This window comes from Pongo abelii, chromosome 20 (genome assembly GCF_028885655.2).
Source record: "Pongo abelii isolate AG06213 chromosome 20, NHGRI_mPonAbe1-v2.0_pri, whole genome shotgun sequence".
NCBI classification, from domain to species: Eukaryota; Metazoa; Chordata; class Mammalia; order Primates; family Hominidae; genus Pongo; species Pongo abelii.
In genome coordinates, this window is record NC_072005.2 from 19,805,001 (window position 1) to 19,832,807 (window position 27,807).

Below are 27,807 nucleotides of genomic sequence, written 5' to 3' on the forward strand. Positions count from 1 at the left end.
CCTGTAATCCCAGCACTTTGGGAGGCTGAGGTGGGGGGATCATCTGAGGTCAGGAGTTCGAGACCAGCCTCAACAACATGGAGAAACCCCATCTCTACTAATAATACAAATATTAGCTGGACACGGTGGTGCATGCCTGTAATCCCAGCTACTCGGGAGGCTGAGGCAGGAGAATCACTTGAACCTGGGAGGCGGAGGTTGCAGTCAGCCACAATCGCACTGCAATTTAGCCTGGGCAACAGAGTGAGAGTCTGTCTCAAAAAAAAAAAAAAATTTTTTTTCTTTTTTTTAGAGATAGGGTCTCGCTCTGTTGCCCAGGCTCGTCTCAAACTCCTGGGATTGAGAGTTCCTCCCGCCCTGGCCTCCCAAAATGCTGGGATTCCAGGCTCAGCCTCATATATTGTTCTGCCGCATCCTCATGAGGACCTGGGAGGCAGCCGTTATCGTCCCTGCTGTAAGAAAGCAGAGGCAGGAGAAAAAGGAGCTAGTCCATGGCCAAGGTGGAATCAGCCCAGCTCTGACTGCAAACTCGCACTGGAGTCCCCCAGGGAGGGGCTTGTCACCTTTGGTGGCACTGCTGATGCTTGGGCTCCATCTGCTCTGTGGGGGCCGTCCTGTGCACTGCAGGGTGCTGAGCGGCATCCCTGGCCTCCACCCACTGGGTGCCAGGAGCACTTCCCTCCTCTAGTTGTGACAACAAATATGTCCCCTGGGCAGATTCACATGGGTGAGCACCCCAGGGCCAGCGCCTTCCTACAGGCATGGAGACGTCCTCAGATGCCCATCCAGGGCCACATTTCAGTATCCCAAAGCAAGGAAAATAAACACATAGTGTAATAACACACAGAAATGAAACAGCCGAGGGACAGAGGAGGATTGTGGATGACCTTTGCTACTTCAAACATTTTTTTCTCACTCTGTCACCCAGGCTGGAGTGCAGCAGTACGATCTCAGCTCACTGCAACCTCTGCCTCCCAGATTCAAGTGATTCTCTTGCCTCAGCTTCACCAGTAGCTGGGACTACAGGCACGTGCTACCAAGCCTCGCTAATTTTTGTACTTTTTTTTTTTTTCGGAGACGGAGTCTCACTCTGTCACCCAGGCTGGAGTGTGGAGTGCAGTGGCGCAATCTCGACTCACTGCAACCTCCGCCTCCCGGGTTCAAATGATTCTCCCGCCTCAGCCTCCCCAGTAGCTGGGATTGCAGGCACGTGCCACCAAGCCTGGCTAATTTTTCTATTTCCAGTAGCCACGGGGTTTCACCATGTTGGCCAGGCTGGTCTCGAATTCCTGACCTCAGGTAATTCGTCCGCCTTGGCCTCCAAAGTGCTGGGATTTCAGGCATAAGCCACCATGCCTGGCCAACATTTGGTGTACTTACATTATCCTTGCAATGTTAAGTATAAAAAGAAGGATCCCTGTCTGTGTGCTCTCTGTTCCAAAAATAGTGTCTGCCTACCCCTGGGGTGTGAGCAGCCTTCTCTTGATCCACGTGGGAGGCCCCAGAAGCTCCATCCTGGTTGAAGCAGCCCTGGTTGTCCTCCAGACAATTGTTCCTTGGGGGCCAAATGTCTCACGCTTCTCCAGGGGCCTTGAAGACCCAGAGGCGCGGCCCCTTGCTCCAGCTCTGGCCTTGTTTCTGACACCACAGCAGATCCCGATGAGCAAAGTGAGATGTGACTATGACCCCAGGATGTTTTGCTGCCTGAGTGACCCCGAGGGGTTCCAACTGCTCTCTGTCACAGAGACTTGACTGGACTTAGCCTGGGTTGGGGCAGAGCATAGTGGTGAAGGACGAGAAACTCAGCCCCTCCAACTGCAAAGTAGGGAGGGCTGTGGTGACAAGCAGCAAGCCATGCTGTGGGTCAGCACCTGCCATTCCTGCTGCCATAGAGGCTGTGGGGCTGTGCCTGCCCGGGTGGGAGGGCGGCACCCAGGCCCTGTTCCACACACTCATGCTGCCGCGGGGGTATGGCCCGGACCTGGCTCGCTGCCGTAGGCTGCCTGGACTTACCGTTCCCATGTTAAAACCTTCGGAAATGTTTCTTAGCCTCTTGGTCTTAGTGTCTCCCTCCTTCACCCCCAGTTCCACAGAGGACACTGGTGGCTGCCTACCAGGCTATAGAGTTAGGGAGCTCACACTCTCTACCACGTCACCTCAGGGAGCTCACACTCCACAGCATCCCCCGGGGAACTCACACTCCATCTCAATCACCTCAGGGAGCTCATACTCCATCTATATCCCTCAGGGAGCTCACACCCCACCTGTATCCCTCAGGCAGCTCACACTCCATCTGTATCTCTCAGGGAGCTCACACTCCATCTGTATCCCTCAGGGAGCTCACACTCCACCTCAATTACCTCAGGGAACTCACACTCCATCTGTATCCCTCAGGGAGCTCACATTCCATCTGTATCCCTCAGGGAGCTCACACTCCATCTGTATCCCTCAGGGAGCTCACACCCCATCTGTATCCCTCAGGGAGCTCACACTCCACCTCAATCACCTCAGGGAACTCACACTCCATCTGTATCCCTCAAGGAGCTCACACTCCATCTGTATCCCTCAGGGAGCTCACACTCCATCTGTATCCCTCAGGGCGCTCACACTCCATCTGTATCCCTCAGCGAGCTCACACTCCATCTGTATCCCTCAGGGTGCTCACACTCCATCTGTATCCCTCAGGGAGCTCACACTCCATCTGTATCCCTCAGGGAGCTCACGCTCCGTCTGTATCCCTCAGGGAGTTAACACTCTGTCTGTAACCCTCAGGGAGCTCACACTCCATCTGTGTCCCTCAGGGAGCTCACACTCCACAGCATCACCTCTGGGACCTCGCATTCCATCTGCATCCCTCAGGAAGTCCCCAGGTCCCTCTGTGGGTACACTTGCACCCGTGCCTCACAGATGAACAGGGAGAGCGCTGGAGTCCCACATTTGTAATGCAGAGCCTGGATCTGGGCTGGCCTGGCTGACTCAGAGCCTGGAGACTTGGCTCCTGTTCCACACTTTTTTTTGTTTTTCAGAGATAGCATCTCACTCTCTCACCCAGGCTGGAATGCAGTGGCACCATCATAGCTCACTGCAGCCTCACCCTCCTGGGCTCAAGTGATCCTTCCACCTAGCATCCCAAGGAGCTGAGACCACAGGTGCACACCACCAAGCCCGGCTAATTTTTTAAATTTTTTGTAGAGACAGTGTCTCACTATGTTGCCCAGGCTGGTCTCGAACTCCTGGCCTCAAGCGACCCTCCTACCTCATCCTCCCAAAGTGCTCGGATTCCAGCAGCCATGCCTGGCCTCTGCACACATTTAACAAACTTCCCTGGGTGTCCTCATGGGACATAGTCATCCACTCCTCCCAGGCATGGCAAGGTGTGGCAGGAGAGAACGTCACCTGGGAGACGGTGATGCCGCCCTTCCTGGCCAGCTCTTCTTTGGCTTCTTCGCTGGGGTAAGGGTTGTTCAGATGGGAGTAAAAATACTCATTCAGCACTTCCGTCGCCTGCTTGCTGAAATTCCGCCGCTTGCGCCTGCAAAAACAGCCAGCCTTAGTAGGTGTTAATATGCTGGGACTCCAGTACCACCCCCACCTCTAGTTCTGAGTATGATTTTCCAGTAGTTCTGAAAACAGCAATCACTTGAGGTCAGGAGTTTGAGACCAGCCTGGTCAACATAGTGAAACCCCGCCTCTACTAAAAACACAAAAATTAGCTGGGCATGGTGGCGGGCACCTGTAATCCCAGCTACTCGGGAGGCTGAAGCAGGAGAATCGCTTGAACCCGGGAAGTGGAGGTTGCAGTGAGTGGAGATCGCACCACTGTACTCCAGCCTGGGCACCAGAGTGAGACTCAGTCTCAAATAAATAAATAAATACAAACAAAATAAAATAAAAATGAAAACAGCAATACTTCAGGCCTTCTTCCCAAGAGGCTGTGAGGCCTCCAACCGTGACTGCGGACACAGCCTCCAGGGCTGTCTTCAACCCAAGCCAGCACTACTTCCCTCCAGTCCCTCAGAGCCAGCCCTTGAGGTTTTGGGTGCGTACAGGCCCTGACCTGGCATCGAGCAGCTGCGAGCGCAGGGTCATCACCGCCTCACAGGTGCTCTGCTTCAACTGCATCTGGATGGCGCTGAACTTGCCGTGAATGGCGCCAACCACGCGCTCAATCTCCTTAGGGGAGACGGGCCTCATCCTGCTCTGCTCCTGGAGGAGGTTGGTGACGTGCGTGGTGAACTCACGACAGGCCTGGGGTGGGAGCACAGACACGCCGGCCTGTGACTAGGCAGCAGGGTGGCACAGGGCAGCAGGTTCCACAGCGGAGCGGCCGCCTGCCACCCCCTGTAGCTCACACACCGGCGGGTGACTGTTAAGTAAATGGAAAGGGCTTTCAGTAACAATCGGCCACCTCTGCAGCGACCAACTGCATGGACTCCCTGTTCTGCGCCACGAAAGAAAGGTGGTTAGCGTTCCGTGTTTTGCTTTGACAAATGCGCATTCACATGACAGAAACTCTTCCATGCAGAAAGATCACCTGTTCATATTTCTCTAGCTCAGAGTGGTAAATCTGTCGGATCTGGGACAGCTTGGCCCTGTAGTCAGAGTGCTCAATGCTATTGTCATTTGGACAGCCACCTGGTGTTGCTGTGCCGGCCCTGGCCACCGCTCTTCCTCTTCCTCTCTTCTCGGGCCTGCACACGCCCTCAGCCAGCAGCATGTTATCCAGCCTCAGGAGCTGGGCGTCAGGGGGATCTTCGTCCTGAATGCCACGAATGCTTACCACTAGATAAGAGAGATGGGGACAAATCGCAATTCATTTTCTGGAGAGAAAACAAACCGTGAGAAAACGTGAGCACTGGTGTTATGTCTGAAGATTTTTGCATAGAACCCTTCGGGAGAAAGGAATACTCCACTTTATCACCAAATTGGATGATGGACACTGAGCACCCCGCTATCACCAAATTGGATGATGGACACTGAGCACCCCGCTAAGACATGGGTCCAAGTGCCATCCTTAGAGCATAGTCTGGGGAGGATCAGGGAGAGACAGGTCACAGTTTGGCATAGCCCATGAGGGCAAACCTTGGTCACAGCTGTGTGCACGCAGCAGGGCCAGGCAGGTGCCTGTTGCTGGGGACACCTGAACCTCTGAACCGAGTCTCAAGAAGTGCTGGGGAAGAGGGGGCACCCGAGATGCTGCATACTGATAAAGGCAAGTGGCAGGCTGGCATCGGCAGCGTGGCTGGCCTGCGCCCAGGACTGTGCAGCTGTAGGCCTGCTGTAGCTGGTGCATGGGGTATGTGTGTGTCGGGGTGGGGGTGCTGTTATAAAACTGGAGAGGAAAAGCCTGATAAGAAAGGGCCAGAAAAGATGAAATAACCCACTGAAAGATTTTAAGCAGAGAAACAAGATAATGGGTACTACAATTTGGAAATGCCGTCCCAGCTCTGCAGAGACGGGACCTGCATAGGGGCAGGGCTGGACTGCAGGGGAAGCAGTCAAAGGGCAGCCACCGTCAAGGTATACACAGCTGTGGGGTCTGCAGGTCAGCTACAGGGCAGTCAGAGAACCCCCAGGATTCATGCCCCGGGACACGGGTGTCAGAGAAGGGAAGACTCCAGGGTCATTCCCAGATTCCGCCGTGGGCAGCACAGCCAATGGCGCCGCATTCTCCCAAGTAAAAAGCCTGGAGCTGCAGCTCATGCAGGTGGTGCTGGGTGAAAAGGTGGCTTCATGGCCGGGCACAGTGGCTCACGCCTGTAATCCTAGCACTTTAGGAGGCTAAGGCGGGCGGATCACTTGAGGTCAGGAGTTCGAGATCAGCCTGGCCAACACGGTGAAACCCCATCTCTACTAAAAATACAAAAATTAGCCAAGCGTGGTGGCGCCTGCCTGTAATCCCAGCTACTAGGGAGGCTGAGGCAGGAGAATTGCTTGAACCTGGGAGGCAGAGGATGCAGTGAGCTGAGATCTTGCTACTGCACTCTAGCCTGGGGGATAGAGAGACCCCGTCTCAAAAAAAAAAAAAAAAAAAAAAGTGTTCTCTTAGAATCAGGCTTTTTTTTTTGAGATGGAATCTCATTCTGTCACCCAGGCTGGAGTACAATGGCATGGTCTCCGCTCACTGCAACCTCTGCCTCCCGGGTTCAAGTGATTCTCCTGCCTCAGCCTCCTGAGTAGCTGGGACTACAGGTGCGCGCCACCATGCCCGGCTAATTTTTGTATTTTTAGTAGAGACAAGGTTTCACTATGTTGGCCAGGCTGGTCTCGAGCTCCTGACCTCATAATCCGCCTGCCTTGGCCTCCCAAAGTGCTGGGATCACAGGCATGACCCACCGTGCCGGGCCAGAATCAGGCTATCTTAATACGGTCAGCTACTAACCGAATTAGTGCTCAGATGACAATTCTGTTTGATTATATCATATATTTAGTCATTTACAAGTATCCCTTTCTTATTCCCTACATAACAGATGAACCTTTTCTGTCAAAAACTCACTAGTCAAAACTGAAGGAACTCAAGCGATATCCTTGTAAGAATTTTCCTTAGAGAGTTCCACTTCAGGCTGGGCGCGGTGGCTCATGCCTGTAATCCCAACACTTTGGGAGGCCAAGATGGGCGGATCACCTGAGGTCGGGAGTTCGAGACCAGCCCAGCCAACGTGGAGAAACCCCATCTCTACTAAAAATACAAAATTAGCCGGGCATGGTGTTGGGTGTCTGTAATCCCAGCTACTTGGGAGGCTGAGGCAGGTGAATCGCTTGAACCCGGGAGATGGAGGTTGCAGTGAGCCGAGATCACGCCATTGCACTCCAGGCTGGGTGACAAGGGCGAGACTCCGTCTCAAAAAAAAAAAAAAAAAAAGAGATTTCTACTTCAACACTTAGTGCTAGTTTATTAAGCACACATGCAACAGATTTTATAAACCAGGATTTTGAACAAAAGACAAAAAAAATTAGCAACCAGATCCAAGGACTGACCACAAACCTGAAGGGGGTGGGTCGCCCCTTCACAGCTGTGGGTGTTTCTCGTTGGGTGGAACGAGAGACTTGGAAAAGGAAAAGACACAAAGTGAAGAGAAAGAAATAAGGGGACCCAGGGGACCAGCGTTCAGCAGATGGAGGATCCCACTGGCTTCTGAGTTCCCTTAGTATTTATTGATTACTTATCGGTGTTCTTCAGAGAGGGGGATGTGTCATGGTCACAAGACAATAGTGGGGAGAGGGTCAGCAGACAAACACGTGAACAAAGGCCTTTGCATCATAGACAAGGTAAAGAATCAAGCGCTGTGCTTTAGAAATGCATAGACATAAACATTTCAATGCTTTGTTAAGCAGTACTGCCGCCCACATGTCTCACCTCCAGCCCTAAGGCAGTTTTTCCCTATCTCAGTAGATGGAACGTACAATCGGGTTTTATACCGAGACATTCCATTGCCCAGGGACAGGCAGGAGACAGATGCCTTTGTCTTGTCTCAACTGCAAGAGGTATGCCTTCCTCTTATACTAATCCTCCTCAGCACAGACCCTTTACGGGTGTCAGGCTGGGGGACGGTCAGGTCTTTCCCTTCCCACGAGGCCATATTTCAGACTATCACATGGGGAGAAACCTTGGACAATACCTGGCTTTCCTAGGCAGAGGTCCCTGCGGCCTTCCGCCTTCCGCAGTTTTTGTGTCCCTGGGTACTTGAGATTAGGGAGTGGTGATGACTCTTAAGGAGCATGCTGCCTTCAAGCATTTGTTTAACAAAGCACATCTTGCACAACCCTTAATCCATTTAACCTTGAGTTTGACACACCACATGTTTTAGAGAGCACGGGGTTGGGGGTAAGGTCACAGATTAACAGCATCTCAAGGCGGAAGAATTTTTCTTAATACAGAACAAAATGGAGTCTCATGTCTACTTCTTTCTATACAGACATATTAACAATCTGATCTCTCTTGCTTTTCCCCACACAAACCTGGTGCTTAATATAGGACAGTGTCGGCCAGGCGCAGTGGCTCATGCCTGTAATCCCAGCGCTTTGGGAGGCCAAGGCGGGTGGATCACCTGAGGTCAGGGGTTCAAGACCAGCCTGACCAACATGGAGAAACCCGATCTCTACTAAAAATAGAAAATTAGCCGGGCATGATGGCACATGCCTGTAATCCTAGCTACTCGGGAGGCTGAGGCAGGAGAATCGCTTGAACCCGGGAGGTGGAGGTTGCGGTGAGCCGAGATCACACCACTGTACTCCAGCCTGGGCAACAAGAGTAAAACTCCATCTCCAAAAAAAAAAAATGTATATATATACACACACACACACACACACACACACACATACACACATATATATATACACACATATATATATAGGATAGTGTCCCACCTTCTCCAAAACTGTTTCTTACTCGATTAAAATTGGAAAAAGCAATATGAGAAAAATGGGAAGATTGCAAGAAGAATCCACACACCCTGTTACACTTTCAAGGTAGAATAGATGGCGGCACAAAGTTGCAGACATGCAGAGACTTAACCACAAGTACCCAGGCAGTGAACGTCCACGGCACAAATTAGTCATGCAAACTAGCCATAAATTTGTCTAATTTGATAATAAGAACATAAACTATAATAGAAACAGCCAAAGTAGCTAATCCATGAGATTGGTTAAGTAAATTATGATAGAACCATAAAATAAAGCCGCCAGCAACTCTATTTTCTTTTTTTTGTTTTTTTTTCTGAGATGGAGTCTTGCTCTGTCTCCCAGGCTGGAGTGCAATGGCGCAATCTTGGCTCACTGCAACCTCCGCCTCCCGGGTTCAAGCAATTCTTCTGCCTCAGTCTCCTGAGTAGCTGGGATTACAGGCGCTCGCCACCATGCCTGGCTAATTTTTGTATTTTTAGTAGAAACAGGGTTTCACCATGTTGGCCAGGCTAATCTCAAACTCCTGACCTCAAGTGATCCACCTGCCTTGGCCTCCCAATGTGCTGGGATTACAGGCGTGAGTCACCACACCCAGCCTCACACCCAGATAATTTTTGTATTTTTAGCAGATACGGGGTTTCACCATGTTCCCCAGGTTAGTCTCGAACTCCTGAGCTCAAGCGATCCACCTGCCTCGGCCTCCCAAAGTGCTGGGATTACAAGCGTGAGCCGCCGCACCTGGCCTGTTTCTAAAATTTCTATCACCAAGTCTATGAAAAATCATCACCAGGAATGAGGGCATCAGGATACGTCCCCTTGGGAGGCTGAACTATATCAGAGTGGATATTCCTCAAACTGCTTTTGTGCATATCACTCAAGCTTGACCCTGTCTCTTCAAAGACGCCCTCCTCTGCCTCCACGTACTTATTTAAGCAGACACTACAGGCTATACTTGGTGCCAGCTCCCTGCAGCCCGTGGCCACTGCGGCCCTTGGCCTCAGAGCTTCAGAAAACACCCCCTCTCCCTGAGTGCCAGGCTGAACTGCAGGTTCCCACCACCTCACACTCAAGGTCCCTCCCCACCGGCTCACTCAGTCTCTTTGGGCTGCACTGAGGCTCTTTCTGAAATGGCTGAAGGAAAAGTGTCCCTTTTATTAGCTGGCAGCCAGCCTTCCAGTTTCGTGGCCCAATTTTCCTTTTTTTTCTTTTTTTTTTTTTAAAGACAGAGTCTCTCTCTGTCGCCCAGGCTCAAGTGCAGTGGTGGGATCTCAGCTGACTGCAGCCTCCACCTCCTGGGTTCAAGCGAGTCTTCTACCTCAGCCTCCCGAGTAGCTGGGGTTACAAGCATGCGCCACGATGCCTGGCTAATTTTTGTTTTTGTTTTTTTCAAGAGAATTAAATCGTTTATTGATTACAACTTTTGTATTTTTAGTAGAGATGGGGTTTCACCATGTTGAACAGGCTGGTCTCGAACTCCTAACTTCAGGTGACCCACCCACCTTGGCCTCCCAAAGTGCTGGGATTACAGGCGTGAGCCACCATGCCCAGCCTGGAGACTCAATTTTCTAATAATCTTACTTTATCTTCAAGAAGCTCCACCATCCTGGCTAACACGGTGAAACCCCGTCTCTAACAAAAATATAAAAAAAATAATTAGCCAGGCGTGGTGGCGGGTGCCTGTAGTCCCAGCTACTCGGGAGGCTGAGGCAGCAGAATGGCGTGAACCCGGGAGGCGGAGCTTGCAGTGAGCCAAGATTGAGCCACTGCACTCCAGCCTGGGCGACAGAGCGAGACTCCGTCTCAAAAAAAAAAAAGAAGCTCCAGCTGTCTGTTTTAGTTCCTCCCACTGCCAGCACCATGAGCGAGGACAGCCCACTTGGAATGATGCTCATGGGGTGCTGTGCCTATAATCTGGGCCTTACAGATCTGGGTGACAGTCACAACAAGTGGACACCCTCGGACAGCCAGGTAAAGGCCGCTCCCAGAATTAGCCTGTGTTTGCCTATTCCTCATAATGACCCTCCCCTCTCCTGCTAATCTCTCCTGGCTCAAAACAGACAATGATTGTCCTCTCTGTGGTCCCTCTGTTTTCAAATCCTATTGATTCCGCCTAACAATCAACTTTCCACTTATCCCTCCCTGGGCCCCTACTGTGCTAACCCTCTCCTGCCCTTTGTGACCTGTGGAGGAAAGTCTCTCCCCCCCCATCCCTCATGCACACCTGCAGGCCAGCCCTCTTCAAACACATCATGCCGCTCTTTCGTTCAAAAGAAACCCAGCCTCTAACATCTTTCTGGACCTGCCTTTGGAACTGTTCCCTCGCGGAGCCTTGCACGGCCTCTGACAAGCACAGATGTCCCACGTGCCCCTGAATCTTGTTCAGCAGTTCCTTCCTGAGCACCTGTGGAGGTCGTGGCCAGGCGTCATGTGTGGGCGGAGGATAAACAGGACTCAGTCCCTCCACACAGGACCTCAGCATGCTCTGACAGCCAGGGCGAGGAAAGCCACCTCCACACCTTCCATTACAGGCCCAATTGACGCAGGGTAAGGAGCATGGTCGATGTTGGCACATGCAGCGTAATGAGAGTGTGTTCACGTGGGTGTGAAATGCAGGGCTGCTGCAGAATATGTGGCATTCTTTCATTCATTCATTTATGTATTTAGGGGCCGGGCGAGGTGGCTTATATCTATAATCCCAGCACTTTAGGAGGCTGAGGTGGTAGGATTGCTTGACCTCTGGAGTTCAAGACCAGCCTGGGCAACATGGTGAGATCCTGTCTCTAAAAAAAAATTTTTTTTTTTTTCTTGAGACAAAGTCTTGCTCTGTTGCCAGGCTGGAGTGCAGTGGCACGATCTCGGCTCACTGCAACCTCCAACTCCTTGGTTCAAGCGATTCTCCTGCCTCAGCCTCCCAAGTGGCTGGGATTACAGGCACACGCCACCATGCCCAGCTAATTTTTGTATATTTAGTAGAGACGGGTTTTCACCATGTTGGCCAGGATGGTCTCGAGCTCCTGACCTCGTGATCCACGCACCTTGGCCTACCAAAGTGCTGGGATTACAGGCGTGAGCCACCGCACCTGGCCAAAAAAAAAAAAAATTTTTTTTTTAAATCATTTACTTATCCAACAACAAACATCTGGGAGCCCATCACAAGCCAGGTACCACACTAAGTGTTGAGGATTTTTATTGTATTTATTACTTTTGGGGTCTGTCTTTGTTGCCTAGGGTGGAATATAGTAGCGTCATCATAGCTTTCTGTAAGCTCGACCTGCTGGGGTCAAACGATCCTCCTGCCTCAGCTTCCTGAGTAGTTGGAACTATACACATGCCACCACACCTGGCAAATTTTTTTATTTTTGTAGAGATGGGGTCTCACTATGTTGCCCAGGCTGGTCTCAAACTCCTGTCCTCAAGCGAGCCTCCACCTTGGCCTCCCGAAGTGCTTGGGATTATGGTTGTGAGCCACCACACCTGGCCCGAGGATTTTAAAAATATATACCAAAACCCACAGGACTTACTGTTCTCCAATTAAAACTCTCAAATTACAGTGAGAGGCTGAGGCGGGCGAGTCACCTAAGGTCAAAAGTTCAAGACCAGCCTGGCAAACATGGTGAAACACCATCTCTACTAAAAATACAAAAATTAGCTGAGCATGGTGGTGCACGCCTGTAATCCCAGCTACTCCGGAGGCTGAGGCTGCAGTGGGCCAAGATCGTGCCACTGCACTCCAACCTGGGAAACAGAGCGAGACTCCATGTCAAAAAAAAAAAAAAAACTCTCAAATTAAAGTGAGAACACCTGTGCCTTTCCATTTACTCTTCACGGGATATGCATTGTACAGTATTTCTGGAGAAGAGTTTTGAGATACTGGTTAACCTTGAAAAAGTGCATAATTTTTAATCTCCAAATTCCCATTCTGTACCTGGAATTTATCCTACAGGGGTACTGACACCTACAAACAAAGATGTATTTACAGGAGGCACAGTGTTTGTAATCGTGGGCAACCAGAAGGGTGCAGATGTGCACGAGTTTGGGCACAGACAGCATAACTGTCACCCTCGGGCCCTGTGGTGTCACCTGTGAGTCTCTTGAGGGTGCCATTATGAGGCAATCAGATGTGATAAGCCTTATTTCTTTAAGATTACACATTTTTGGCTGGGCTTGGTGGCTCACGCCTGTAATCCCAGCACTTTGGGAGGCAGGCGGATCTTGAGGTCAAGAGGTCGAGACCATCCTGGCCGACACAGTGAAACCCTGTCTCTACTAAAAATACAAAAATTAGCCAAGCGTGGTGGCGCACGCCTGTAGTCCCCACTACTTGGGAGGCTGAGGGAGGGGAATCGCTTGGAACTGTGAGGCAGAGGTTGCAGTGAGCTGACATCGTGCCACTGCACTCCAGCCTGGCGACAGAGAGAGACTCCATCTAAAAAAATAATAATTAAAAAAAAAAAAAAAGATTATGCTTTTGAGGCTGGGCGCAGTGGCTCACGCCTATAATTCTAGCACTTTGGGAGGCCGAGGCAGGTGGATCACTTGAGGCCAGGAGTTCGAGACTAGCCTGGCCAACATGGTGAAAACCCATCTCTACTAAAAAAAAAAAAAAAAAAAAAAATTAGCTGGGTGTGATGGCACAAGGCTGTAATCTCAGCTACTTGGGAGGCTGAGGCAGGAGAACTGCCTGAACCCAGGAGGTGGAGGTTGTAGTAAGCCAAGATCATGCCACTGCACTCCAGCCTGGGAAACAGAGCAAGACTCCATCTCAAAAAAAAAAATATGCATTTTTGCTGTATATGTGTTATAAGCAAAAGCAAAACTTAAAAAGCTAAGTTACCAAGGAGAACCGCTGTGCCTTGGTTGCCACCATCAGTCCATGCTGGGGACATCTGCCCTGCCAGCTGCCGCTTGGGTGGCGCCTACAACAGCTCCCTCAGCACCGTGCCTTTGTGCTCCCCGTACACTGCTGCTGGCCTAATTATGGTCATTAGACATGCGTTACCATCAATTACAGCAAGCTCAGTTCCGGTGACTGTTCCAGAGTTTCTCAGCTGTGCTCCTCAGCTCCCCCAGGGCCCTTGACTGGCAGGCAGGGAGGCTGGAGGTACCAGAAGCTCGGTTCAGGGATACCATCTGTCGGAGGCACTCACATGGGGAAACAGACCTAAGACAAAGGTATCCCCCTCCTCAAACTGCCAGGTTTCCTTCTGTTCCTAACTTACTGTGTGTGACAGAAACTCCAGTAAATCAAACAATGACATAAAATCGGGATTATGTTTTTCTAAGAAACAATATGGCAATGCTGTGAGCCGAATGTTTGTGTCACCTCCAAATTCACATGTTGAAGCCCTAACTCCCAACGTGACTATTTGGAGGTGAGGCTTTTAGGAGGCAATTAAGGTTAAATGAGGTCATAAGGATGTGGCTCTGATCTGATAGGATTAATGTCCTGATGGGCAGAGACCCCAGGGAGCTCGCTTTCCCAAAGAGGTCATGTGAGCTCACAGTAAGATGGCAGCCGCCTACAAGCCAAGAGAAAAGACCTCATAATGAACTCTATCTGGCCAGCACCTTCGTCTGGGACTTTCTAGGCCCCAGAACTGTGAGAAATACATTTCTGTTTTGTAAACCACCCAGTCTGGGCCGGGCGTGGTGGCTCACACCTGTAATCCCAGCACTTTGGGAGGCCAAGGCGGGTGGATCACAAGGTCAATAGATCGAGACCATCCTGGCCAACATGGTGAAACCCCATCTCTACTAAAAATACAAAAATTAGCTGGGCGTTGTGGTGCGTGCCTGTAATCTCAGCTATTCAGGAGGCTGAGGCAGGAGAATCGCTTAAACCCGGGAGGCGGAGGTTGCAGTGAGCCGGGATTAAGCCACTCCAGCCTGGCAACAGAGTGAGACTCCGTCTCAAAAAAAAAAAAAAAATCACCCAGTCTGTGGCATTTTGTTAGGGTGGCCTGAGTAGACTAAGACAGTCACATAACCCCAAGTTGCTTTAATTTTTCTCCCCAGGAACAAAGATGTGGGGAAAAGCAAAAGGCTCAGAGGGGACCCTCCTTTGCCCTGACTTCCCCAAGCTGCTCACCTGCCCCCGCACCCACTCAGCAGTGCTCTCACTTGGCAGCAGGCTGTGCTCCTGCCTCCTTCCCACAGCAAGTGGGAGCCATCTCTGGGACCCCAGCCCCATAGGGAGAAGACTAACCCATGGATTAAATCAGATGCCCTGACTGACCCCTTGGGTCTGCCACTTTCCAATCATGTGGCTGTCAGTGGTCACTCCGCTGGCTGCAGGCCCCATTTGTGAATGGAGCTGCCCCAGGCAACTGACTGGATGGAATTACATAGAACTGCAGGCCTGGCCCAGAGCCCATCAGGGTATGGGACTAAGCAAAACACTCACCTCACGCACTCCCTGCTGTCTCAAATCAGCAAGAAGCTGGCCCCTCAAAAGCAGAGGCAGGGCCTCCTGTGCCAATCAATCGATCGTGGAGGCTGAGCCTCCTCCCCATCTCCCCCCACCATCCACAGCCGGAATGAGCGTTGGAGACGGATTAAACTGTGGAATCTGGGACAGAGGGTTGACGCCTGGTGAGAGGCGGCCGAATCTCTCTCTGAGGAGTCCTTTGGTGACAGAAAGCCCAAGTCTAGTGTGCGGACCTGAGTCACAGCTTGCTCTGATCACACAGGCGCAGGCACGGACAAACATGTCCACCTGCCCTCGGGCCCACCCACCGAGTCTGGAACTGACAGTGCCGGTGACTCTGCACAGGTGAGAATTGACATAAAGGAGAAAACATGGGGACTTCCTGCTTTCTAGAAACCTTTCGAGGCTTTTTCAGTCACTTACTGGGCACCTACTGAGTGCTGGGCCTGAGCTTTGAGGATGACAAGTGGCTGCTGCTTGCCCTGGGGGGATAAGAACCAGGGTCTTGCTGCTGCTACCGGGGTCTCCTGTGCTACTGGCCTCCTGACCAGTGACCTTTAGAAAGAACAGGGCCACTGGCCACAGTTCTGCTGGTGGGACCCAGCGTAGTAACTGGGACCTGAGCTGAGGTTAACTTTCCTGTCCCGATTTTCAGAATGAGAGCTCAACCTCCATCAGCTCCAGCTTATCTTGTAGTCAAAGAGCCAAAGGTAATAAGGACATGAGTTCTACAAGGCATTCTGGCAAGGTGCTCACCAGGAGCCACTTTCATTTGTTGTGAGGGTGTTTCCTCCCTAAACAAGGCCTCTGATTTTGGAGGACAGGGATAGCGGAGGCAGGTGGTAAATAACCTTCTGTACTTAGACCCCAACTGCTTAAAATAAAAAACACCAGCTATTGGGAAGGTCACTCAGGCAGGAGTGCAGTGGCATGCTGCAGCCTTGACTTCCTGGGCTCAAGTGATCCTCCCGCCTCAGCCTTCTGAGTAGCCGGGGACTACAGGCATGCGCCACCCTGCCCAGCTAATTTTTATATTTTTTGTAGATACGAGGTTTTGCCATGTTGCCCAGGCTGGTCTTGAACTCCTGGATTCAAGTGATTCTCCTGACTTGGCCTCCCAAAGTACTCGGATTACAGGCATGAACCACTACGCCCGACCAGATTTTACCTTGTTTAGAGTAGGACTCCTAGAAAGGTGATCTGTCCTCTGGGCCTGCCCACACCTGTTACCTGCCTACAGCGAGGCAAGCACAGACACCAGCATCTGCACGTGGAAATGTATTGCAATTTGACAGAGTAATTTGATGTCTATTGAATTTAACACAACTTTTGGCCTTACTGACTTGTATGTCTGTTTTATTTTTCCTTTCTTTTCCCCAGTAGTTCATCTTGCTTCTGTTTTACATGGCCACCATGCTGGGGTGGCCAAAACCCTGCCTGAGGCTGGAGGGGCCTGAAGGCTGAGCCTGAGCTGCTGCTGGAAGCTCTGATGAGCCTCTGAACCACCACAGTCCCAGATCCAAACTCTCAGGGCCCATAAGAGCTGGGGTGGAACAGTCCAGAATTGAGAGTAAACCTATTTCCTCGCACACATCTGTAGGATGCCTGCTTCCCCTCTGCGTCATTACTGTCTTTCGGGTGGTGGCGGCACTGCCACTTGGAAGGATCCGGCGTTCCGCGTTCCTGTGTCAGGGAAGTGATGACAGAGGGAAGAGCGCCCGCTCTAGCGCTTCCAGTGGAGAAAATGCCATGACACCAAACAAGGAAGGGGAGACAAAGGCCACGCTGCAGGAGGAGCGACCTGCTCGCTTTGGGAGACCTGTTTGGTGGGAAGCAGGCCTGTCCAACCCCAAGAATGCCAGCCCAGAGGTGTCAGGAAGGCTGCGGGAACCCAGGCCATGCGGTGCTGCCATTGGCTTTGGGAGCTGAGGGACTGGACAAGGTTATTGGCCAAGGAAGGTGTTCCTGCCAAGATGCAAGGTGACAGTGTGGGAATAGGCAGGGGCTTCCAAGTGGCTGGGTGGTGCTCTGAGCAGCAGGAGATGAGACTGGCTGTGAGAGGCCCATGGAGGAAGTGGTACCGCCCGATTCCCCAGGAGAGTGCCCCGGGATGTGAAGGACATCATGGGGTGGCTCCAGCAGGAGGTTGGGGAGCCCAACACAGTGAAGGCAGAAGGCCAGCAGGACTCTTCCATAAGAACCCAAGGCCCCCTACCTTTGGGATCTGGCCTCATTTGCTCCTGGCACCTCCCACCCCCCAAACCCTGCTGCTGCTTGCTCCTCTCACCTCTCAGCTCCAATCTAGCTTCCCAGTGATATGGGAGTGGGGCAGGGAAGTGCTGGGTAGAGAAGGGCGGGGTCCCTGGCGAGGGCTCCACCCTCGGGCCTGTGCCCTCGGACCTAAGTAAGAACAAGCATTTCTGTTTTTGTGGCCAAAGAGTTGCCTTTTGGCCTGCCACACCCCACATCTTGTGCCCAAATAAGCCTGAGACCTTAAGCAGACACACACAAGCAGCTGGACGTTGAGAAGAACACACCAGCAGAAGAACACACCAATAGACGCTGGTGGGCCATTGATGGTGGAACGATGCGGACACCGAGGGAAATCCAGGAGAGCCCAGTCGCTGAGTGGCCCAACTCCAGGGCAAGACCACCTTCCCAATCCAACCCCCTTTGGGCCCCCCATCCATCTGCTGAGAGCTACCTACACCACTCAATAAAACCTTGTACTCGTTCTCCAAGCCCACATGTGATCCGATTTTTCCAGTACACTAAGGCAAGAACCCCAGAATACAGAAAGCCCTTTGTCCTTGAGACAGGGCAGAGGGTCTAACTGAGCTGATTAACACAAGAAGCCTGCGGACAGCTAAGCTGAAAGAGCACACTGTAACGCACGCCCACTGGGGCTTTGGGAGCTATAAACACAACCCTAAGATGCTGCGCTGCCCCCACGCTCCCCCCACCTGCCTGACTGCATGCTCCCCCTTAGGGGTTTGAGCTGTGGGGCACCGAAGAAGTGAGCCACACCCCTGTCACACGCCCTGCAAAGGGGAAAAGGGAACACTCCTGTTTCACCAGGGCTCCGGGAACACCAAGCTCAGGCCTGCGTCATGAACTCTTTCCCAGCAAGAAAGCGGAGGTGGCCAGGCACGGTGGCTCATGCCTGTAATCCCAGCACTTTGGGAGGCTGAGGTAGGTGGATCACCTGAGGTCAGGAGTTCTAGACCAACCTGACCAACATGGCGAAATCCTGTCTTTACTGTGATCCCAGCTTCTTGGGAGGCTGAGACATGAGAATAGCTTGAACCTGGGAGGTGGAGCTTGCAGTGGGCCGAGATCGTGCCATTGCACTCCAGCCTGGGCAACAGACCGAGACTCCGTCTCAAAAAACAAAACAAAACAAAACAAAGATGCAGAAAGGCCAGGTGCAGTGGCTCACACCTGTAATCCCAGCACTTTGGGAGGCTGAGGTGGGAAGATCACTTCAGCTCAGGAGTTTGAGACCAGCCTGGGCAACATAGCAAGACCCCATCTCTACAAAAAATTTTAAAAAATGAGTCAGGTGTGGTGGCACACACCTGTAATCTCAGCTACTCAAGAAGCTGAGATAGGAAGATCGCTTGAGCCCGGGAGTCTGAGGCTGCAGTAAGTTGTGACCGTGCCACTGCACTCCAGCCGGTTCGACAAAGCAAGACCCCCTCCCCCGCCAAAAAAAAGATACAGAAAATTAACAAAATCAATGAAAACCCTTGGGCAAACCTGGTCAGGCACGGTAGCTCATGCCCTAATCCCAGCACTTTAGGAGGCTGGGGTTGGGGGATCGCCTGAGGTCAGGAGTTCCAGACCAGCCTGGCCAACATAGTGAAACCCCATCTCTACTAAAAATAGAAAAAGCTTACGCCTGTAAACCCAGCACTTTGGGATGTTGAGGCAGGCAGATCACCTCAGGTCGAGAGTTGGAGACCAGCCTGACCAACATGGAGAAATCCCATCTCTACTAAAAATACAAAATTAGCTGGGCGTGGTGGCACATGCCTGTAATCCCAGCTACTGCGGAGGCTGAGGCAGGAGAATCGCTTGAACCCAGGAGGTGGAGGTTGTGGTGAGCCGAGATCATGCCATTGCACTACAGCCTGGGCAACAAGAGCGAAATTTCGTCTCAAAAGGGAGAGGAAGGAGAGGAGAGGAGGGGAGGGGAGGGGAGGGGAGGGGAGGAGAGGGAGAGAGAAAGAAAGGGAGAAAGGGAGAGAGAAAGAAAGGGAGAAAGGGAGAAAGGGAGAAAGGAAAGGGAGAAATGGAGAAAGGGAGAAAGGGAGAAAGAGAAAGAAAGAAAGAAAGAAAGAAGGAAAGAAAGAAAGATTAGCTGGGTGTGGTGGTGCACACCTGTAATCCCAGCTACTAGGGAGGTGGAGGCTCGAGAACCGCTTGCACCCAAGAGGTGGAGGTTGCAGTGAACCAAGATCGTGCCACTGCACTCCAGCCTGGGTGACAGAGCGAGACTCTGATTCAAAAAAATAAAAAAACCCACAGGCAAATCAAAGAATAGAAAGAACCTTCCTTAACCTGATAACGGGCATGTCCTCAAGCCCCACAGCAAACCCCAGTCTTCCTGGAGATATTTTAGAGCCACTGATTTAAATTAGACACAGGTAGGCAGGGAGGTCCCTCCTTGGCTCAGACCAGCAGGGTCCAGTCAAGGAGACCAGAAACTCAGGAGGGGGACAGACCAGCAGGCAGCAAGGCATGACGAAGAAGATGTGACCCACTCACAGGCTGAAGGGTGTCCCTACAGCTGGAGTCACCCAGAGAGTCATGGATGTAATGGACAACTTCCCCTCCCCTCCACACTGCCCCCAACAGACCTCAAGGTATGGTCTGACACGACCAAGGGCTGGTTTTTTTTTTTTTTTTGAGATGAAGTCTCACTCTGTTGCCTAAGCTGGAGTGCAGTGGCACAATCTTGGCTCACTGCAACCTCCACTTCCAGGGTTCAAGCGATTCTCCTGTCTCAGCCTCCCGAGTAGATGGGACTACAGGCATGCACCACCATGCCTGGCTAATTTTTGTATTTTTAGTAGAGATAGGGTTTCACTATGTTGGCCAGGCTGGTCTCCAGCTCCTGACCTCGTGATCCACCCCCCGTGGCCTCCCAAAGGGCTGGGATTACAGGCATGAGCCACCTCCTGGCCCAAGGGCTGTTTTATCTTATGGTTTCCTGGGCATCATGGGCACTGAAGTTACTCCTTAACTCTAAACAAGGAGACTTCTGGAGCCCAGCCTGTTTATATTGAGAACTGCCTGGCTTTACCTTTTAGGCCACATCCCACAGGTTAGTTCATTTAAGTAACATTCTAGGACAGGCGCTAGAACAGGCTTTGTTCTGTTCTCTGAGGCAGACCAGCCTGGCCAACATGGTGAAACCCCGTCTCTACTAAAAATATAAAATTAGCTGGGCATGGTAGTGCACACCTGTAATTCCAGCTACTTGGGAGGCTGAGGCAGGAGAATCTCTTGAACCCAGGAGGCAGAGGTTGAGGTGAGTCCAGATCGTGCCACTATACTCCAGCCTGGGTGACAGAGCAAGACTCCATCTCAAAAAAAAAAAAGTAACATTCTAGATAAATCCTTATCTTAAGTCATGGAACTTTCTCAGATCCACAGGACTTTAAAAAGAATGACCCTTAACAAACACTCATCAGTTTCTGAAATAGTGGCTGCCACACACTAGATATTCACCCAACTGAGGGATTATCACACTAGGCAAATCTCCATCATCTCTAATTAATACATCACAACCAGTCACAACTGAAGTGTCAGGCCTCTGAGCCCAAGCTAAGCCATCATATCCCTTGTGACCTGCCCGTATATATCCAGATGACCTGAAGCCACTGAAGATCCACAAAAGAAGTGAAAATACCCTTAACTGATGACATTCCACCATTGTAATTTGTTTCTGCCCCACCCTAACTGATCAATGTACTTTGTAATCTCCCCCACCCTTAAGAAGGTTCTTTGTAATTCTCTCCACCCTTGAGAATGTACTTTGTGAGATCCACCCCCTGCCTGCAAAACATTGCTCCTAACTCTACTGCCTATCCCAAAACCTATAAGAACTAATGATAATCCCACCACCCTTTGCTCTTTCCGGACTCAGCCCACCTGCACCCAGGTGAAATAAACAGCCATGTTGCTCACAGAAAACCTGTTTGGTGGTCTCTTCACACGGACACGTGAGGAATGAAGATGCTGGAACCACAATCAAATATGCAAATTAATTTCATTTCCATATGTTTACACGTTTGTTAATTAAAACCCTGCAGTTCTGAAATAAACTATTAGGTGATTTAAAAAAAAATTCCTACTGTTCTGTACATTTAAAAAATAAATAGGCCAAGCATGTGGTGGCTTATGCCTGTAGTCCTAGCACTTTGAGGGGCTGAGATGGGAGGATCACTTAAGCCCAGGAGTTCCAGGCCAGCCTGGGCAACACAGCAAGACCCCCATCTATAAAAAATACAAAAATTAGCCAGATATGATGGCTTGTATCTGTAGTCTCAGCTACTTGAGAGGCTGAGGTGGGAGGATCACCTGAACCTGGGAAGTCAAGAATGCATTGAGCCATGATCATGCCACTGTACTCCAGCCTGGGTGACAGAGCAAGAACCTGTCTCAAAAAATAAACAAACAATTATATGAACTGCTAATGCTGAGTAAAAATGATATGCGGCTTAGGCTTGTTTTTCTGTGCTACTGTCCTTGCACGTGGTAACAGGGCAAAAGGAAGACAGCAAAACACTGTAATATATAGTGCTGTAATATATATTTTTCCAGATGTGCCAGGCAGCACATCTGGAAAAACAAGCCCCTGTCAGGAGTTGCAAACATTTAAGAGCCACAGCTAAGAAAAACAGCACTTGGCCGGGCACGATTGCTCATGCCTGTAATCCCAACACTTTGGGAGGCCGAAGCAGACGGATCACGAAGTCAGGAGATCGGGATTATCATGGCTAACAGGCTAAAACCCCATCTCTACTAAAAATACAAAAAATTAGCCGGGCGTGGTGGCATGCACCTGTAGTCCCAGCTACTCGGGAGGCTGAGGCAGGAGAATCGCTTGAACCCAGGAGGTGGAGGTTGCAGTGAGCCGAGATCGCGCCACTGCACTCCAGCCTGGGCGACAGAGTGAGATTCCGTCTCAAAAAAAAAAAAAAAGAAAAAGAAAAAGAAAAACAGCACTCACTGATGGCTTCTATCTACCATAAACAATTTTCTTTTTCTTTTTAATTTTTTTGAGACGGAGTCTCGCTCTGTTGCCCAGGCTGGAGTGCAGTGGCACAATCTCGGCTCACTGCAACCTCTGCCTCTTAGGTTCAAGCGATTCTCCTGCCTCACCCTCACGAGTAGCTGGGATTACAGGCACCCGCCACCCCACCCAGCTAATTTGTTTTTTTGTTTTGTTTTTGTTTTCTGACTACCAGAAAATAAACACAAACTTTATTAATAGCAATAGAAAGGGTTTCCAATTTCTCAGAATGAGAATAACATGACACCAGCACAAGTGTTAAAACAGTAGGCCGGGAGTGGTGGCTCACGCCTGTAATACCAGCACTTTGGAAGGCCGAGGCGGGCGGATCACCTGAGGTCGGGAGTTTGAGACCAGCCTGGCCAATGTGGTGAAACCCCATCTCTACTAAAAATACAAAAATTAGCCGGGCGTGGTGGTGGACTCCTGTAATCCCAGCTATTTGGGCAGCTGAGGCAGGAGAATTGCTTGACCCCAGGAGGTGGAGGTTGTGGTGAGCCGAGATCGAGCCATTGCACTCCAGCCTGGGTGACAGAGCAAGACTCTGTCTCAAATTAAAAAAAAAAAAAAAAAAAAAAAGAGTAAATGCCTACATTTCTTGTTCTGATAGCTTCCCACCACACACCGAAGGTTCCTCAAGGACAGCTGCCACCAGAGCTGCTGCAAGAACATGTTTTCCACTGAGCGTAGTTTCACAGTCACCTACTCAACCAGAAGACTAAAATATTATTTCTTTTTAGAAGATCTTGGTTGAGGGAGCACATATCAATATGGAGAACAGATCCTTGCTTCTCGAATTCAGAAAAACCATTAATTAATCTATCAATTTTTCTCCGATACAGTGTCCCAGAGTGCTCTGTGAAGAATCCTTTTCCATCCCTACTACATGTCTGGGTGAAGGGAGAGGAGGGGGTGGCAAGCTGCCAGTACACCAGCAGGCACTCCTGGTGATGCTCTGGGTTCTGCTCCCTTTCTGCTGGTAATAGTAGGCATCTTTTCTGGCAGCTGCAGCAGCTTGATGTGGGGCGGGGGGGAGGAAGGGGCCACCCACCAATCATCTCTTCTTGAAGCCGTATTTTTTGCGTTCATAGAGGAGGTCTTAGAGCTCCCCAAATAGACAATCTTCAGGCAGCCATCCCTATTCTTCTCCTGGATGGTGCACTCCTTACAATAATAGGCATCAGAGACCCCAGGGCCTCCACAGATCACACAGCGTCCCAGTAAGATCCATAGTTACACTCATCACATATGCGCACCAGAGTGCAGGGACGCACATAGGAGTCACAAATAACACATTTGCCATCACATTTTTCACACAGTCATCTGATGGCAACACCGGCCTGCTTGTGGCAAAAGATCAAATCAGGATGATGTTTTAGCCATAGTTCCCAATTAAGCTGGCCACCACACAATTTTTGTATTTTTAGTAGAGACAGGGTTTCACCATGTTGGCCAGGCTGGTCTTGAACTCCTGACCTCGTGATCTACCCGCCTCACCCTCCGAAAGTGCTGGGATCACAGGTGTGAGTCACCGTGTGGCCCAATTTTTTAATCGGAAGAAATGCTCTAATTTCAAACAACAACTAATGAGAGCCATGGGGGAAAGGTCTAGAAGCTTCAGGAGCTGGGCTACAGTCACCATGAGGTGTGGTGCCTCTTTGGCTGAGTCTCATACAGGGAGGTAACCAGCCTAGCAACATGCATACTAACCATGACCAACCAATTCCCAACCTGCGAATCAAAGAGTTTTAGGCCATCCAATGCCCTGACTACTCTAAAAAGAATTTCCCAAGGAACTGATCTATCAATAAGTTCACCAGGGCTGGACAGGTTGGCTCATCCCTGTAATCCCAGCACTTTTAGAGGCTGAGAAGGGAGGATTGCTTGAGGACAAGAGTTTAAGACCAGCCTGGGCAACACAGCAAGATCCCATCTCCACAAAAAAATATCCAGGCATGGTGGTGCCCACTTGTAGTCCCAGCTACTCCAGAGGCTGAGGTGGGAGGATCACTTGAGCCCAGGAATTCAACGGAGCAGTGAGCTATGATCACACCAGTGCCTCCAACCTGCATGACAGAGCGAGATCTTGACTCAAAAAATAAAAAAATAAAAAGAGGCTGGGCGCGGTGGCTCACACCTATAGTCCCAGCACTTTGGGAGGCTGAGGCGGGCGGATCACAAGGTCAGATCAAGACCATCCTGGCTAACATGGTGAAACCCCGTCTCTACTAAAAATACAAAAAATTAGTGGAGTGTGGTGGTGGGCGCCTGTAGTCCCAATTACTCAGGAGGCAGAGGCAGGAGAATGGCATGAACCCGAACCCGGGAGGTGGAGCTTGCAGTGAGCCGAGATCGCACCACTGCACTCCAGCCTGGGCGACCGAGTGAGACTCCGTCTAAAATAAATAAATAAATAACTAAAGACAAAGAAAAAGAAAGAAAAAAAAAAGTTCTGGTCAGGCATGGTGGCTCATGCCTGTAATCCCAGCACTTTGGGAGGCCGAGGCGGGTAGATCACCTGAGGTCAGGAGTTCGAGACCAGCCTGGCCAACGCGGTGAAATCCCATCTCTACTAAAAATACAAAAATGAGCTGGGCATGGTGGCGGGCACCTGTAATCCCAGCTACTCGGGAGGCTGAGGCTGGAGACTCGCTTGAACCCAGGAAGTTGAGGTTGCAGTGAGCTGAGATTGCACCACTGCACTCCAGCCTGGGTGACAGAGCGAGACTCCATCTCAAAAGAAAAAAAGAAGCTCCCCAGTATCTACAGTGTGCCAAGCCCACAACAGGGCAGAGATGAACCACAGATCTGCCTTGTGCTTTCTTGATTCTGGTCTTCCAGGAAAGGAGTCAGAGGTCAGAAAACAAACCAGAAAAGTGCAAGCACACAAGACAGTTTCTGTCAATGGTTAAGCCCAAAGAGGCAGCAAAGAAGTGCTAATTCATAAGAATGTGCATGTGCACTAAGGCCTTAAGCTACAGGCACACTGTTTTAGATACGGCCCCTACCAAAGACCCTCCTCAATCCTTGAGGTGAGCTTTATTGAGATATAATTCACATGCCATATAATTCACCTGCTTAAAGTGATTAATTCAGTGGTTTTTAGTTTATTCCCAAGGTTGTGCGACCACCACCACTAGCTAACATTCTCATCCTCCCTAAAGATACCCTGTCTCTATGAGCAGTCACTCTCTACACCCCCTCCCTAGCCCTGGGACAACCACGAGTCTTCCTGTCTCTATGGATTTGCCTGATCTGGACTCTTCATATTGATGGAATCACACAGCACGTGATGTGACATTTCACATCTGGCTTCTCCTACCCAGCATCATGTTTTTGGGGTGCACCCACATTGCAGCCTGTGCCAATACTTCATTCCTCTTTATGGCTGAATAATACTCCATTGCATGGATGGACCACGTTTTGTTTTGTTTTCATTCTTTTTTTTTTTTTGAGACAGTCTTGCTCTGTCGCCCAGGCTAGAGTGCAGTGGCGTGATCTCCGCTCATTGCAACCTCCGCCTCCCAGGTGCAAGTGATTCTTGCACCTCAGCCTCCCGAGTAGCTGGGATTACAGGCATATGCCACCACGCCCAGCTAATTTTTATATTTTTAGTAGAGACGAGGTTTCACCATGTTGGCCAGGCTGGTCTCGAACCCCTGACCTCAAATGATCCACCCACCTCGGCCTCCCAAAGTGCTGGAATTACAGGTGTGAGCCATGGCGCCTGGACACACATTTTGTTTTTCTAGTTATCAAGGACATCAGGTTGTTTTCAGATTCCTTAATCTGTATATTTATATACAATGATCCACTTCTCTGTCCAACAGACACTTTGGCAATGATAGGATGTTCTAGACCTTTCTATCATAGGAGGCACCAGCCCTGTGTGGCTGCTGAGACTTGAAATGTGGCTGGTGTGGCTGAGGAATGCACTGGTTAATTGCATTTGGTTTTAATCAATTCAAATATAAACAGCCCTGTGGTGTCTGGAGCCACCTGGCTGATGAGACTCAGGGGCTCAATTTGTGAGTTACCCTGAGACTGAGGGGAGGAAAGGATACTCCAATCAACCTGGAGAATAAGTCCCCCAGCTGCCGGGGTCTACTCCCACAAGAACCCTAAAGAAATGTACATGGGACTCAGCCCCAGGGTACAGCTAATTAGAAAAAGGATCTCAGTTCCAGAGAGGTGACTCATAGGCCTCAGGGTGACTGCTAGGACCCAGGAAAGCCCCATGAGCACCATGACACCCCAGCTTCCTGGCTGAATTTACAGAACCCGATTCTGTAATTGCTGACGAGGAAGGGAAAGAATGAGAATGGCTTATGCCTGCCAACTACTAGCAAGGCCAATCATTAGGAAGACAAAAAGGCATTCCCTGATGTTATGCATTATTTACATTTACTCCTCTGAATGGGGCTCTGTGCGTTCCTACAGCACAGCAAGGGTTCCTGCAGCACAACAGGCCTGGGTGAGAAACTTCTCGTTCCCCAGAGACACAGTCACAGGGTGGAGAAAGCAAAGCAGGCCCCTTCTCAAGAACCGCCCAGGATGGGATGGCCGGGTGGGTCTGCAAGGGGCCCCTGGGGCTCAGCACGCCGTCTCGGAGCTGCCTACCCACTCGAGATCTGAGATCCAAAGTTTTTCACACAGGCTGTCACGCATGCTCATGTGGAGGTAAAGCCTGACCCATTCCAACGTGCCAGGCTGTCCCTGCTCTGGTGCCAAACACCACTGTGTGAATTCAGGCCACACCTCAGTCCTCACTGGGAACATCAATGTGACAAATCTTATTTTTTATTTTTATATTTTTTTAGAGGCAGAGTCTCACTCTGTCGCCCAAGCTGGGGTGCAGTGGTGTGATCTCAGCTCACTGCAACCCTCACATCCCAGGTTCAAGTGATTCTTCTGCCTCAGCCTCCCGTGTAGCTAGGATTACAGGCACCCGCCACCATGCCCAGCTAGTTTTTGTATTTTTAGTAGAGACGGGTGGGTGAGGGTGGTGGGGGGGTGGTTCACCATATTGGCCAGGCTGGTCTCGAACTCCTGACCTCAGGTGATCTGTCTGCCTCAGCCTCCCAAAGTGCTGGGATTATAGGCGTAAGCCACTATACCTGGCCAACGTGACACATCTTAAATCCAACGCTTTCGAATTCTGCAACATACCTAGTCCTAGGGTCTCAGCAAAGGGACTGTGGCCAGTATCTGGTCCTCCCAGCTAAATTCAAAGCTCTGCAACTAATCAGGGTTTATTTTGTTCTCAGAACAGCTCCTCTAGACACTGAGGAGGACAGCTGTTTCTGGGAAGGAGGGTTTGGGAGGAAATGCATACGCTAAGGGTGTCCTTGGCCTTCAGAGACCACCGCAGGGCAGGAATGCCCAGACACTGTGGTGTGGTGAAGCTGACCCCAGGAGACAAGCTTTGAGGGACCTGCCTGCATACCTCTGACAGGCCATTCCTGGGGTTCGTCAGGGAGTGCTGCCAGTGCATCCGGTGATGCCAGGTTTACATGAAGGCCCACTTTCTTTTCAGGCTGCTGTGAGTGATAAGCCCTGTGTTCTAAATCAGGCCCCCAGACACTGAATCTTCTGAACCTCATAAGGGGAACTGGATGAAAGGGATTTCAGTTAATATGTATCAGTCATCAGAAACAGTTTTTCATTCAACAAA

At 50.6% G+C, this 27,807-nt stretch overlaps 1 protein-coding gene and 1 pseudogene across 3 annotated transcripts in view; both read right to left on the reverse strand.

Annotated features, from left to right (window-relative positions):
• The window catches only part of PBX4 (PBX homeobox 4), a 67,760-nt gene that overhangs the window by 11,756 nt on the left and 28,197 nt on the right, over nt 1-27,807 (reverse strand). For all 3 annotated transcript variants that reach the window (XR_010138446.1, XR_010138447.1, XM_024237104.3), the window contains exons 3-5: nt 4,535-4,782; nt 4,058-4,248; nt 3,397-3,532 (exon numbers count right to left, since the gene is read on the reverse strand). Coding sequence is in view for 1 of the 3 variants with exons in the window: in XM_024237104.3 (XP_024092872.3) it covers nt 3,397-3,532; nt 4,058-4,248; nt 4,535-4,782 (575 nt within the window). In the remaining 2 variants the exon portion in view is untranslated. The remainder of the gene's footprint in view (nt 1-3,396; nt 3,533-4,057; nt 4,249-4,534; nt 4,783-27,807) is intronic.
• On the reverse strand, nt 22,492-27,627 carry LOC100462184 (PHD finger-like domain-containing protein 5A; annotated as a pseudogene).